The sequence below is a fragment of the Heterodontus francisci genome, chromosome 6, assembly GCF_036365525.1.
Source record: "Heterodontus francisci isolate sHetFra1 chromosome 6, sHetFra1.hap1, whole genome shotgun sequence".
In the NCBI taxonomy this organism is placed as follows: domain Eukaryota; kingdom Metazoa; phylum Chordata; class Chondrichthyes; order Heterodontiformes; family Heterodontidae; genus Heterodontus; species Heterodontus francisci.
In genome coordinates, this window is record NC_090376.1 from 41,700,961 (window position 1) to 41,713,507 (window position 12,547).

General features: G+C 39.1%; 1 protein-coding gene across 3 annotated transcripts in view; it reads right to left on the reverse strand.

Annotated features, from left to right (window-relative positions):
- Positions 1–2,608: 2,608 nt before the first annotated feature.
- Positions 2,609–12,547, reverse strand: part of uspl1 (ubiquitin specific peptidase like 1) — a 40,168-nt gene continuing 30,229 nt past the window's right edge. For all 3 annotated transcript variants that reach the window (XM_068033529.1, XM_068033527.1, XM_068033528.1), the window contains 3 exons: positions 11,963–12,088; positions 11,716–11,876; positions 2,609–7,575 (listed from right to left, as the gene is read on the reverse strand). In XM_068033529.1, the coding sequence (XP_067889630.1) occupies positions 5,498–7,575; positions 11,716–11,876; positions 11,963–12,088 (2,365 nt within the window). In that variant the 3' untranslated portion in view covers positions 2,609–5,497. The remainder of the gene's footprint in view (positions 7,576–11,715; positions 11,877–11,962; positions 12,089–12,547) is intronic.

Sequence of the window (12,547 nt, forward strand, 5' to 3'; positions counted from 1 at the left end):
CACACATGCTTATGATTTTCTGCTCTCTATGTTAAAGAGTTTGAGACCAGGGGTAGAGTGCCCCTGCCAGCACCATGGCTGAGATCAGCTCACTTTATAGACCAACCAAACCTGGAACAGCTCACGACGTAAACTTGTTGCGATGCAATGCAATTTAGTGTGGAGTGACATAGTTGCCGTTGGAGACTATGCCTTTTAGTACGACACGAGTGATACTACTGTGATCTCTATTTTCCCTTACAACCAGTAGCAAAATATACAGAGATCAAAGCTGGACTTTTCATCTTTCTCTAGCACCAGAAATTCCTTTCTACACAGCTTGTTAATGCCTGTAGTACAGCAGACAAGCCACCAGATGGCACTATGCAAAACATTTTGGTGCAGTTTAAAATTAATCCACTCCAGCAAAGTGCTTTCTGCTGGTGTGGATCGCAAATTAATTAGACACTGGAAATTTGACGTGGGCTTTATTATTACATAATGTTTTAGCTCTTTTCAAACAATGCACAGGGCAGCTTTCTCTCCACCTAATAAATCCAATAAGGAATTCAGGAGAAACTTCTTTACTCTGTTAAAAATGTGCAACAAGCTACCACAAGTACTTGCATGAATAGCATAGATGTGTTTAAAGGGAAGCTAGATAGGCATATGAGGGAAAAAGGAATAGGATATGCTGTTAAGGTTAGATGAAGAGTGGGAGGAACCTTGCACAGAGCATAAAAAACACTTCCTGATAGGGCCCAACATCTGGAGGTGGAGTGAAGGAAAAGGGCTGGAAAGTTAGCAGCTGCTCAAGGCAGTTAAATTTATTTCATAGCATATTTTGGGATACAGCATATCAGCAATGAGACATGAGACAAATGTAGATTGCTTAGGAGGTACAGGACCTATGGTTCCCAAAGCTTTCCAACACAAGCAGCACAGTGGTTAGCACCGCAGCCTCACAGCTCCAGGGACCTGGGTTCAATTCTGGGTACTGCCTGTGCGGAGTTTGCAAGTTCTCCCTGTGACCGCGTGGGTTTTCGCCGGGTGCTCCGGTTTTCTCCCACAGCCAAAAGACTTGCAGGTTAATAGGTAAATTGGCCATTGTAAATTGCCCCTAGTGTAGGTAGGTGGTAGTGAATATGGGATTACTGCAGGGTTAGTATAAATGGGTGGTTGTTGGTCGGCACACTCGGTGTGCCAAAGGGCCTGTTTCAGTGCTGTATCTCTAAATAAATAAATGAGGGCTTTCCTCATGTCCTTTCTTGGTCAGTTGTAATCTAACTGAGAGATTAATTGCTATAATTAAGTATCAATGTATCATGCCACTACCAGGATGGCAGAAGGCAAACTAGATGGACGATTAACTTATTTTATCTAGCAACGGATATGTGCACCGGTAGTAATAGCTGATATCGGTGAGTCCAAAAGCTGCAGCCATTGGTCCCCCCTCAATCCCAATCCTGTTCTTCCCAAACTTGGAAAGAAAGAAAAAATCATCTATTGCATTACTCGAATGGGTGGCATCCATAGCACAGTGCAGATCCTCTGATTTAAATTCAAATGGTCACAAACTTAAGGACTATTTCTTCTGGATGCTGCACCTAATGGACATTTGCCAATGAGTTCCAACAGGAAAATAAATAGGTACCACCAATTACATCCCTCCCTTCCTCAAGGTTCACCAAACTAATTCCTAGGATGGAGGGACTGTCCTATAAGGAAAGATTGAATATATGGGGCCTTTATTCTCAAGAGTTCAGAAGAATGAGAGGTGAAGTCATTGAAACATACAAAATTCTTACAGGGCTCAACAGGGTTGATGCGGGAAGGATGTTTCCCTTGGCTGGGGAGTCCAGAACCAGGGGACAATCTCAGAATAAGGGACAAGCCATTTAGGACTGAGACGAGAAATAATTTCATTACTCAGAAGGTGGTGAATCTTTGGAATTCTCTGCCCCAGAGGGCTGTGGAGGCTTAGTCGTTGAGTATGTTCAAGACTGAGATCGATAGATTTCTACATATTATCATCAAGGTGCGAGAAAATGGTGTTGAAGTAGATGATCAGCCATAATCTCATGGAATGGTGGCGTGGGCTCAAAGGGCTGGATGGCCTACTCCTGCTACTATTTCTTATGTTCTTACTTGCATGGGCTGAATCTACTTACACCTGACGTGGGTATAGCCTAGCCCTCAGAAATCCTCGGGCAATACAGCAGGTCTTGACCCCCCTTTTGTAACTGGTCTCCACCACTTTTACCTTGCTGTGTGCCTCAGACATTGAGCATTTCCCAGGCACACATCATCATCTCTGTGGAGATCACAAACGAAAAGCATCCAGTCCACTGACCGACCAGAATTAAAATAAAACAAATGGAAAAGATTTCACTCTTATAAATTTTACTTTAACATAAACCAAACCAACAAACCTTAAACATTAACAGTTAAATCACAGTCGATAGATATTTAGCTTAAAAGATTACATGTTAATTGTCAGATGCAACAAAGATAGATCTCAAGTCTTTTGGGTAGTCCTCTCAGCAAAGGTAGCACCAATTACAGCCACAAAGTCCTCCAGGTCTTTGAACGTTTCAAGTAGATCTCCAGATTTCGTCTCAAGATGCAAACACCGATTTCCATTCAATAGCAGTTCCCCGGCAATCCCAACTCCACCAATACTGTGCAGCCTTCCAGAACTTCTGTGGTTTTCTCAACAGTCCTGATGGATTAGTTCCACTGGTGTCAACTTGAATAACTCTAAGTCATTGAAAACAGCTATAACAACTGGTATTTGCTGAGGGCCAGTTCCCAGAAAATATGTTCCATTTTTTTTTTGCAGCAGCTGGTTTAAAACAGCTGGATGTTTTGCTTCCACACACTGCAGAGCAATATTGTAAACTGAAACCCAAGTTCCAGTCACCTGTTTGTTATAACTGATTCTATCCAGTCCTGCCTTGCCCAAAACTCTGCAACGTTCAGTTTCCTTTTCCAGTAAATGACTGTCCCAGAAAAAATACAAGCTTTGAATCCCAAAGTCAATGCACCTAGCAGTACTTTCAACAGGTCAACTGTTCACTTGGACTTCTTCACATACAGCAGAGAAAGATTAGTCCAGTGTCTTTTCAACATGAGGCAATATTCAATATTTCAACTTATCCCTTTAGCGATCAACTCAATCTTGACCACACCAAGAGCTTACCACAATTACATTTACATATCCACATCTGTATTGATTCACAACCATACACTGAACAAAATGGGGCAGACATCCCACTGAGTGCTGGGATACAGCTGCCCAGGAGTTCTGGCACAGCCTCACCAACATTGGTTACATCAGGGAAAGTTCCTAATTTAAACAAGTGGGCACTTATGCCACAAGAGGCTCAGACTTTGAATTTATCAGCCTTCCTGTCTACCCATCCAGGTCAACTCCCCCGATGCATAATCGCAGCATTATCTTGAACACACACTATAATGGCCTCCACCACTACCAAATAAACTCCTTCAGATGAAAGCCAATGTCAAGTGAAAATATCATTTACACCCCATCCTACTCCTAATTCATATGTTCGTATCCTACTTCAATCGCCAATCCTAAATCCCTAGCACTCCTGCTCCTCCGACATCAATTCAAGCTTTGTCCTCCACTCCATTGGTGGTTGCTCTTTTAGCCAACTATGCCCTACCCTCTGGAAAAACCTCTAACCTGCCATTTCCCTTTGAAAAGCTTCTTGTTAATTATTGCACTCTTGGTTCCCCCTTAACCATTTGTTTTCCGTTCTATCCTGCTCCATACTCACTTGTTTTCTTCCACTCTGAAACATGAAACTTTGAGTTATAGAATGCAAGTTATTAGATTAAGATAATACAAGAGTATTTTGAATAGACATATTTCTAGTCTTGACCAACTGAGCGTTAGGTAAATTGGGATGAGTTTATTATTTGGCAGCATGTCAACTTAAGTACAATGACCAAACAAAACTGAAATTTCACCACCAGAGAAACATATTAAAGCAATTCAAGTAGAACATTGAAATATTTTACATGGGGACTGGAAAATATATCAATTACTTTGGGCTGAGAGAGCAAAATATGTTAATTTTTTGGGATGTGTGTTGGTGGTCTGGTTCAAGTTGTCTTCTACTGGTGCAATTCTCATCAGAAGATGCATGTCTTTACATTAGAGTTCACAAAAATGAACAGCAAATATTAGATAACATTCCTTAAATAAAGTCAGCCTAAATGTCAACTTTAAGGCCACTGAAGAAAATATATACATACCTTCGAGCTTTCAGCACAAATGTCTACATTAAATTTTCAAAAGCCAAGAAATAACACTGAGCATAGTATAAAATAAGATAAAGAGTAAAGATCTGCAAATGTTGGAGATCTGAAACTAATAGAAAAATGGTGAAAATACACAGTATCCATGAAGAAAAAAAGTTGATGTGTTGAGCAGAATGCTGGAGAAGGCTCTCTCCCAAAAGGTTGATCATAATCTTCTCTCCACAGATGCTGATTGACCTATTTGTGTGTTTCTAGCAGTTTTTTTTAAAACTTGTCACAACACAGTGACTATCTTTTATTTTAAGTCACCTTGTTTTACATGATGTTCTAGTTTAAATTGTAAGTCCAGCATCTCTCTCAACTGCCTTTTTAAATCAACTAGGAGAACTTCCACTATTTACAAAAATTATAAACCATATTGCACAAGAGGCAAATTTTTCCCATTATTTACACTTAAGTAAAAATTACACATGATGGGGAATTTATAGGACGACAGTCTAATGGATGGACTTAGATGATATGAACTGCAAGAACAGAGCTCAAATAGATTATAGCTGAACTCAGAGGTATTACAGACTTCCAATGGGTCGACTGCTTTTGGCTGCTGTGAGCTGGTTTAGTATTACTATGATCTTAATCTATCGTTTTTAGTATTTTGTTAACTTGAAACTAGTTTTGCTCAGTTTTGTTTGTTGTGCCTATGCCTGCAATAAGTTACAGGAAAACACTGGTGATATAATCATTGTAAGTTTATGCAAATATGCAGTTCACAAAGAATTCGGGTTGACAAATTGCACTTTTCTAAATTTTCAAATGAATTTTAACAAAAATGTAGAATTATTCAGGTAAGTATGTTAAAGCAACCTACAGCAAACTGAACTTCATTTGTCAAAATGGCACATCTGATTCAGTTTTTTCTTAAAAGGAAAGTTAGCAACATTACATCAAATGTGGATGGCCAACATTCTATTCAGTAGTGTCCTACAGCCTGGAATTACCAGATCCTCATATTCTTCAAGTACCATGAAACTACCCAAGAACAAAGAGGTACATTCATACAATACATGAATCACCTATTTGCCATGAAATTAAAAAACAATAAATGTTTTTTATACATGCAAGAAACTGGGCACAATTTATTCTATATTCCAATTTATGGACAACAGAATGAGAAATAACAAAATTATTTAAACCAAGAATCCTGTTCTAATAAAATTACCACCACTTCCTAGCAGTTTTCAAAAAGATTTTCATCAAAGTTAGGCAATTCATCTTCATGATCTCCTGTTAAAGAGTTAAGAGTTGAAGTGGACAATAAATCTACCAACATTTCCTCCTTCGTGGGACTCTCAAAAACCGATGCAAAGGCATTAGCTACACTGACTGATTCATTTTTATAAGCATGGTGCTGCACCTGTAAAGCTGAAATAGGCGGGGATGTGTGGTCACCATTAGCAGTCCTTGGACCTATGATACACCCATTACTTAGTTCACAATTTGCAACGCCATCTGTTGACATTCCACAAAGCCTTAAGTGATTGCTTTGCATACAACCAGATGTAATAGTGGTTGTAGCTGGAGTGAACAGTTCTGCAAGTAATTCATGATGGCTTGGGCTACTACTCAATGAAGCACTAGAACTGGCTGTACAAACAGACTTATCTTCAACGCCAAGCTCACGCCAAAGTTCATTCAAAACATCATCGTACATCATGCTCCCATTATTTGTGAGTTTTAACTGAGCTTCAGAGCTACAAGTACCAACATATTCAGTAGCAGATTCACCACATTGCTTAGTCTTCATTAGCTGATCAAGTGAAGCTAGTTGATCTTTTTTGACTTGAAGTTTTTTGAGCAACTTGAGACGAAGATTATGAGCTTTTGAGTCTATATGATGCGGTTCTGTTTTCTTGACTGGGACAGAGCTCTGATTCTTTATATTAGAAGTCCCTGTTTCACACGTTATGGGATTAGCATATTTTGATGAATTAGAAAGAAATGCTTTGTTTAAAGTATGGACACCGGAAGACACGGTCTTGGGCAACAGTACTTTGCAGTTTTCCTTCATATTACCAGAGTCTCGAGGCAAATGGTTGCCATTCTGCATGCATGCAATGTTGGGAATATTTGAATTTGGAGTCACAGGTAAATTTTTGGCTGTCTTTTGTGCATGTTTTGAGAGATTTTTGATTTTGAACCCATCAAAATGTTCCTTTATAGGGTGCTTTGGATCAGTCATTTTTAACAAAACACCCCCTTTATGAGCATTCACTTCATTCAGAGACAATATTCTAGGTTCATTGCTCGTCAATGTTGAAAGGTGGCGGTTCAACAAGCTCCTTGTCCAGCCTACAGCGAAGCTTCTATTAGCTGCTGGAGGCCGAGAAACATCAGCTGACGACCCATTTACAGTAGGTGTTCTCAAGATCGGAGATGGTGGGATTTTGATGCAACCTTTCTTTTGTGTTTTTCTATTAGGCTGTACAGGTATGTCTGAACCAACAGATGCAGTCTCTATTTCTTGTATAGGACAGGCAGCTGGACTTGTTAACTTTTTCACAGTGGAATCCTTTTGTACTACTGCAGACTTAACATCAGCTGTATCAGTTGCTTGTAGTTGAGATGCTCTGGGTGGGCAGAAAGGTGCATCAGACGGTAAGATGTACTTTTGGGGCATGTCAGGTTTTACAACAGTTGGCTGGTCCATTTGTTGGCATTTTTCATTATTATACTGTATCACAGTACAAGGTTGTACAGACACATTATGATCAACAGTCATCTGTGTCACAAGAGATGACTTTTGTAAAAATGGATTCTTCTGCTCTCCCTGGAAATCACATTGTTGAGCACTTGGTATGAATTGAGTGTTGTCTATTGGGTTCCCCTCACTGTCCACTTTAATTTCAACAAGATTCAATGTTACCACTGCATCATCTGCCAGATGCTCCAGACCTGAAAGTAAGTTACTATTTGAAGTTCCTTGTTCATCATTTTCCTTTACACAGTTTACATTCGGTGCAGTAATCTCTGTAAATGTACTCAGCATTGGTTTCTCGACTGAACTTAACTGAACAGGACTATTTAATGACGTTTCACACAGCAGCTGTGACACAAAGGAAGTGGCATCACTCTTGAAAAATGGGGCACTAATGCAAATTGCAGAGGATGAATCACGAGGCAGAAGTATATTGCTGCTCAGAGTTGTATTTTCCCAGACTACAATGTGAACTTCATGTGCAGGAACTTTTAAAGTTGAATGCCTGCAACTACTGGAACCTTTCAGGTCATCACATTCAAGCCATGACCCTGCAAGACCACACAAAAACATAAAAACCCTTAGAAACACAGCTATCGAGCAAGTTGTTTGAAAAATGACTGATATGTTTTCTAGTTATTTAACCAAGCACGTAGTGTAATAAATTGTTCATAAAGTCTTTTAAAAAAATTAGCTCACAGCCACTACGACCTAAAACCTTAGTTTGCATTTTGGGATACTTTCTAAAAAATATATAAACCAGCTCACCATCTAGCATACATCTTCCAAAAACTCTAACTGAAGCCACATACTATCAGCATGGACATCATAAGTGCAGGAATATTTGTAGTTACATTTTATGCTGTGTAATATAAATGTAGATCCTTATTCTTTCTGCAAAAATCAAACTGCAATACTTGCATATATAAATAAAAAGCTTTCAAACATTTATAAATAGGAGCATAGAGTACAATAATGGACTAACATTAAAATTTACCAAAATATTAGTTATGTTGGAGTACTGTACTCCGTTTTAGGCAACCCATTATAGAAAAGAAACTAAGGTCAGTGCATAGATTCACTAGGTGGATGCCAGGGATGGAAAACTATAGAAATAAGGAGATACACTAGGATTATTTCCACTGGAGCAAAGGCGACCAAGGAAATATTTACCTATTTCTAAAAAATACCTATTAAAGACTAGCTCCTCTAGCTGGGGAGCTGGTGATGAGGAATAACCAATTTAAAATTACTGCCACGAGATGAAAAATTATTCGAGACATTTCTTTATGCAGAGAGTTGTTGGAGGATGGAATGCTTACAATAGAGGGGGGTTGAGGGGGCAGAGATCACTTCATCTTTTATGGGAATCATTGGGACTAGAGAAAGATACAGGGCTATGAGAAGCACCTGGGCGGTGGAATCAATTTTGGATTGCTCCAAAGACAAAGAAACAATTAACCAAATGGACTCCTTCGGTGTAAAGCGTGGCTACCCGACCTCGACCAGACCCGACAACATCTGTCGGGTTCAGGTCGGGTCTCTCTTCCAGGTCCAGCATGCGGGCTCAGGTCAGGTCGGGCTGGACGCGGACAGTGCTGCCTTGCTCCGGGAAGTAATCTTCAAATGAACATTCAGATATCAAGGCGGGAAACGTGCAGTCCAGACTCCACATGCTGCAGTAAAGCCTGGCTACCCGACCAAACCTGACTACATGTGTCGGGGTCGGGTCGGGCACTTAAAAAATTAAAGGACTCGGGCCCGGGTTGGGTTCACTGTTGCTGGGTCGGGCTTTAATTTTATACCAGAGACAGACTTTACTTCGGTGCTCCAAACTTCTACTCCAATCTTTAAATCAACCAGCTCTAGTGATGTTCATAATCTCAGAATGGAACTAAGTTTTGACAATTGTCAAGTTATCTCCAAGTGGAATAGATAATCTCATTTTGTTCTGTTTTGTGTTTCCAGGTTCTGCTATCATTTAACATAAAAGTGTCATTGTAAAATACAATTTTTAACTGAAAATCAGGTAGGAAAAACAGAAGTCAATACCATCTAAAAGAACAGTTTAATCAAACCTAAACACAGATGATTTACAACACAAAATTCCTAATTTATTTCATCGATACTCGATCATATGGATAGGCATTCTTCCATGTAGAATCTTACAGCACAGAAGGTGACAGTCAGCCTGTGTCAGCTCTTTGAAAGAGCTGCCCACAGCCCATCCTTTTCCCTATAACCCTACAAATAAATTCTCTCCAAGTACATGTACAATTGCTTTTCAAAGATTCCTAAGGAGTCTGATTCTACCATCCTTTCAGGTACTGTTCTTTGTACTGCATTCAAGATCTTCACTTTTCTCAAAAAAAAACATTTGAACTCCAGTTCTTTTCCCAATTATTTTAAACTTATGACTTCTAGTTACTGACCCACTCGCCAGAGGAAGTAGTTGCTCACAACTTGTGCTATCAGAACCCCTCAATTTTGAATAGCTCTATTAGGTGCTTCCTTAACTTTCTCAGCTCCAAAGAGAACAATTCCTGCTTCTCCAATCTCTCATGACTGAACTTGCTCATCCTAGTAAAGCATCTTTGTACCTTCTTGAAGGCCTTAACATCCTTCCTAAAGTGTGGTACTCCAGCTGAGGCCTTAAGAGATTTGCAAAGGTTTAGTATGACCTCCTTGTTTTTGTATGCACTACCGCTATTTACAAAGCATCCCATATACTTTCTTCACTCATTCAGTATCCCAGTCAAACCCTCTGTTTCAAGATGATTTCCTTTTTTTGTACTATTACAAAGGGGGTGTAAGTATCCCATATACACTAGAAATACTGAAACCTTTGTTAAATTAACCAGGCTTATCTCCAAGCCCCAATTTGTCTTTTCTACTATTGTACTTAGATTTTTAAAAATGTAGCACCCAGCCTCAAATGTTATTTTTATGCAGAACAGATATGAAAAGGATACAGCTTCCACAAGATGTATATGGTAGCTAGGTACATGTGCTTGTTTGCAATAATTAAATTTCCCATATTAAGTGGTACGGCAAGGTACAGTCAGAGATAATTAAAGAATAGATATCTGAAAAATTTGACCCTGGTGACTGTTGAGAGACAAACAATAATATTGTATTGGATACAAAGGGGCAAATCATAGATTTCCCGCTTTACATTAAAACAAAACATTAAGACATGGCTGCAAGGCTGGAATTTATTGCCGATGTCTAATTTGTTGCAGCTAGTTAAGACTCTCACGTTCGTGAGTCTGCAGTCACATAGGCCAGATCAGGAAAAGACAAGATTTCTTTCCCTTAATGACATGACTTGGTTCAGGAATGTACAACACTTATAGAAGGTCACTAAAGCACATCTTAAGAAATAGAATGTTTACAGGATACCTGGACCAGCTTGAAGACCTTTAAAGGAAACGACAAGAGGAACAAAGTCTTGCTTAATAAATTTTTTGGAGCTCCATACACACTCTCCCAAGATAACATTGCTGTCTGGAACCTTATGTTTGTATTCAAGGACAGAGTTAACAAAGAAACTAACAGAAAGACCTGTCATTAAGCCTGTTACATAAAGAGATCACATACAACTTACTCTGTAAATGATCCTACACAGTTTACATTAGCCCTGCAGAGAAGTTTCCTCCTATTTGATCCAGACGGTACTGAATAAAAAAAAATTCTTGATTACCTGATCAATGTTACAGTCTACATAAGTCACCTGCGATCAACTGCTTTCCAGAGGATGGTATTTAGTTTACTTTTACTCTTCCGCCTTCCCACTTCCACTATCCATCACGGATATGAGAGCTATTTATTTTTTTAAAATCCCAGTCCAATTTTCCAGCCAGTCAACATCTAGATTTTTTAGACTTGCAAGCAACCAGGTTAACCTTCAATATACAAGAACGTAGTGAAATCCAGAAGGCTTACCACCAATAAGTAATGCCTTTCAGGCCAAATTTCCCCCTCAATTCACCATTGGATAACACAATAAAAGTGAACACAAAAAGGAAAAAAAATCAGAAGCTACAGGAGTACAATCCACTGTTACATTTAAAACTTCCTCATTTCATCATTCCATTTTTGAAGAATGACTATCTAGGTTAAAAAAATACCTTTCCAATCCATTCTGAGAAGACAGAACATTAGGTTATAGGGAATTGAGAAATAATCTACAAGTGCAAGTGTAATTTTGCAGTGCAAATCCTAAACAGGAAACGTGGTGGTGGGGAGCGGGGGAAAGAGGTGGTTTGCTTGGGGAGAAAGAAAGGGAAAAATAAAAATGTTATTGGCAGACCTCCTGAACGCTTTTTCAAATAGCATCTGACCTCAATTTAAATGTTGAGAGCAGCAGCAATTCTCCACTGAACATTTAAATGTATAACTGTTGAAGGAAGCTCTATATGTGTTCAGCTCTCTTCTGGGCAGGATAGTTGGGAACCCCAGGCCTCGCAGACAATGCAAACACTGTTCTACATAGCTAGAATCAAACTATGGCTACTGATCCCCCAGACCAATAGCTGCAGTGTGAATGACCTTTAGTGTTTTATATTCCTAGTTTGCCAACATGCTCATTTCAAGTACCAACAGAAAAGCAATGCAACCACTAGTACTCACAGGGGGAAAAAAAATTAGTCAAAATCCTGAACATTAATGCCTGAAAAAGCAATACATACCATCAGAATTCTGAATCCACGTCACAAAGTGCTTCACATCTTGCAAATATTGAATAATGGTACAGATTCTGTACGAGTTGCTCTGAAAGTCAAATCTGTAAGCATCCAAATCTGTATGTGGTAGACCATCCACAAAATGTAGCATGTATATTGATGATACACTAGGAGAAACAATTTTAAGAAGTTTCAAAAACTAATTCCAAACAATGATTCAATATAAACAAATAATCAGAAACAGTGTACTTACCGATCTAAAAGCATTTTCCTTCTTTGACCTTTATCTTGACATTTATTGCAGGGCGATGTATGGACAGCATTCAGTGGGTGCCAATCTGAAACTATTTTTGTAAATGTAGTTAAGGTTTTCATACACCTATAAAAAGAAAATCTTCCATAAACACCATACACAAGGATTTCATTTCAGTAAAAATGACTGCTCTACATTTGTATGCAAGACTAACCTAAAAAGTGGGTGCATACTGTATATTTAAAAAGATAACTTTATTGCAAAACAAACTGTCTACCTGTTAGGGTCCTCATTGTTTTGACATAATGCCTCCCTCACACACTACCTGGTTTAAATCAGGTTGAATTTAATGCTCAAGGGGAAAACAAACATGTTGTGCAAACTGAACTCAGTACTCCAGATGAGGTCTGATCAGTGATTTCTGCGTCTGGACATCTAAATACAGATACTCAACTCCCACATCAATGGAGTATTATGCTTTTTTTGGATTCACATTGATGACCTCACACTTTGGGGCGGCACAGTGGCGCAGTGGTTAGCACCACAGCCTCACAGCTCCAGCAACCCGGGTTCAATTCTGGGGAC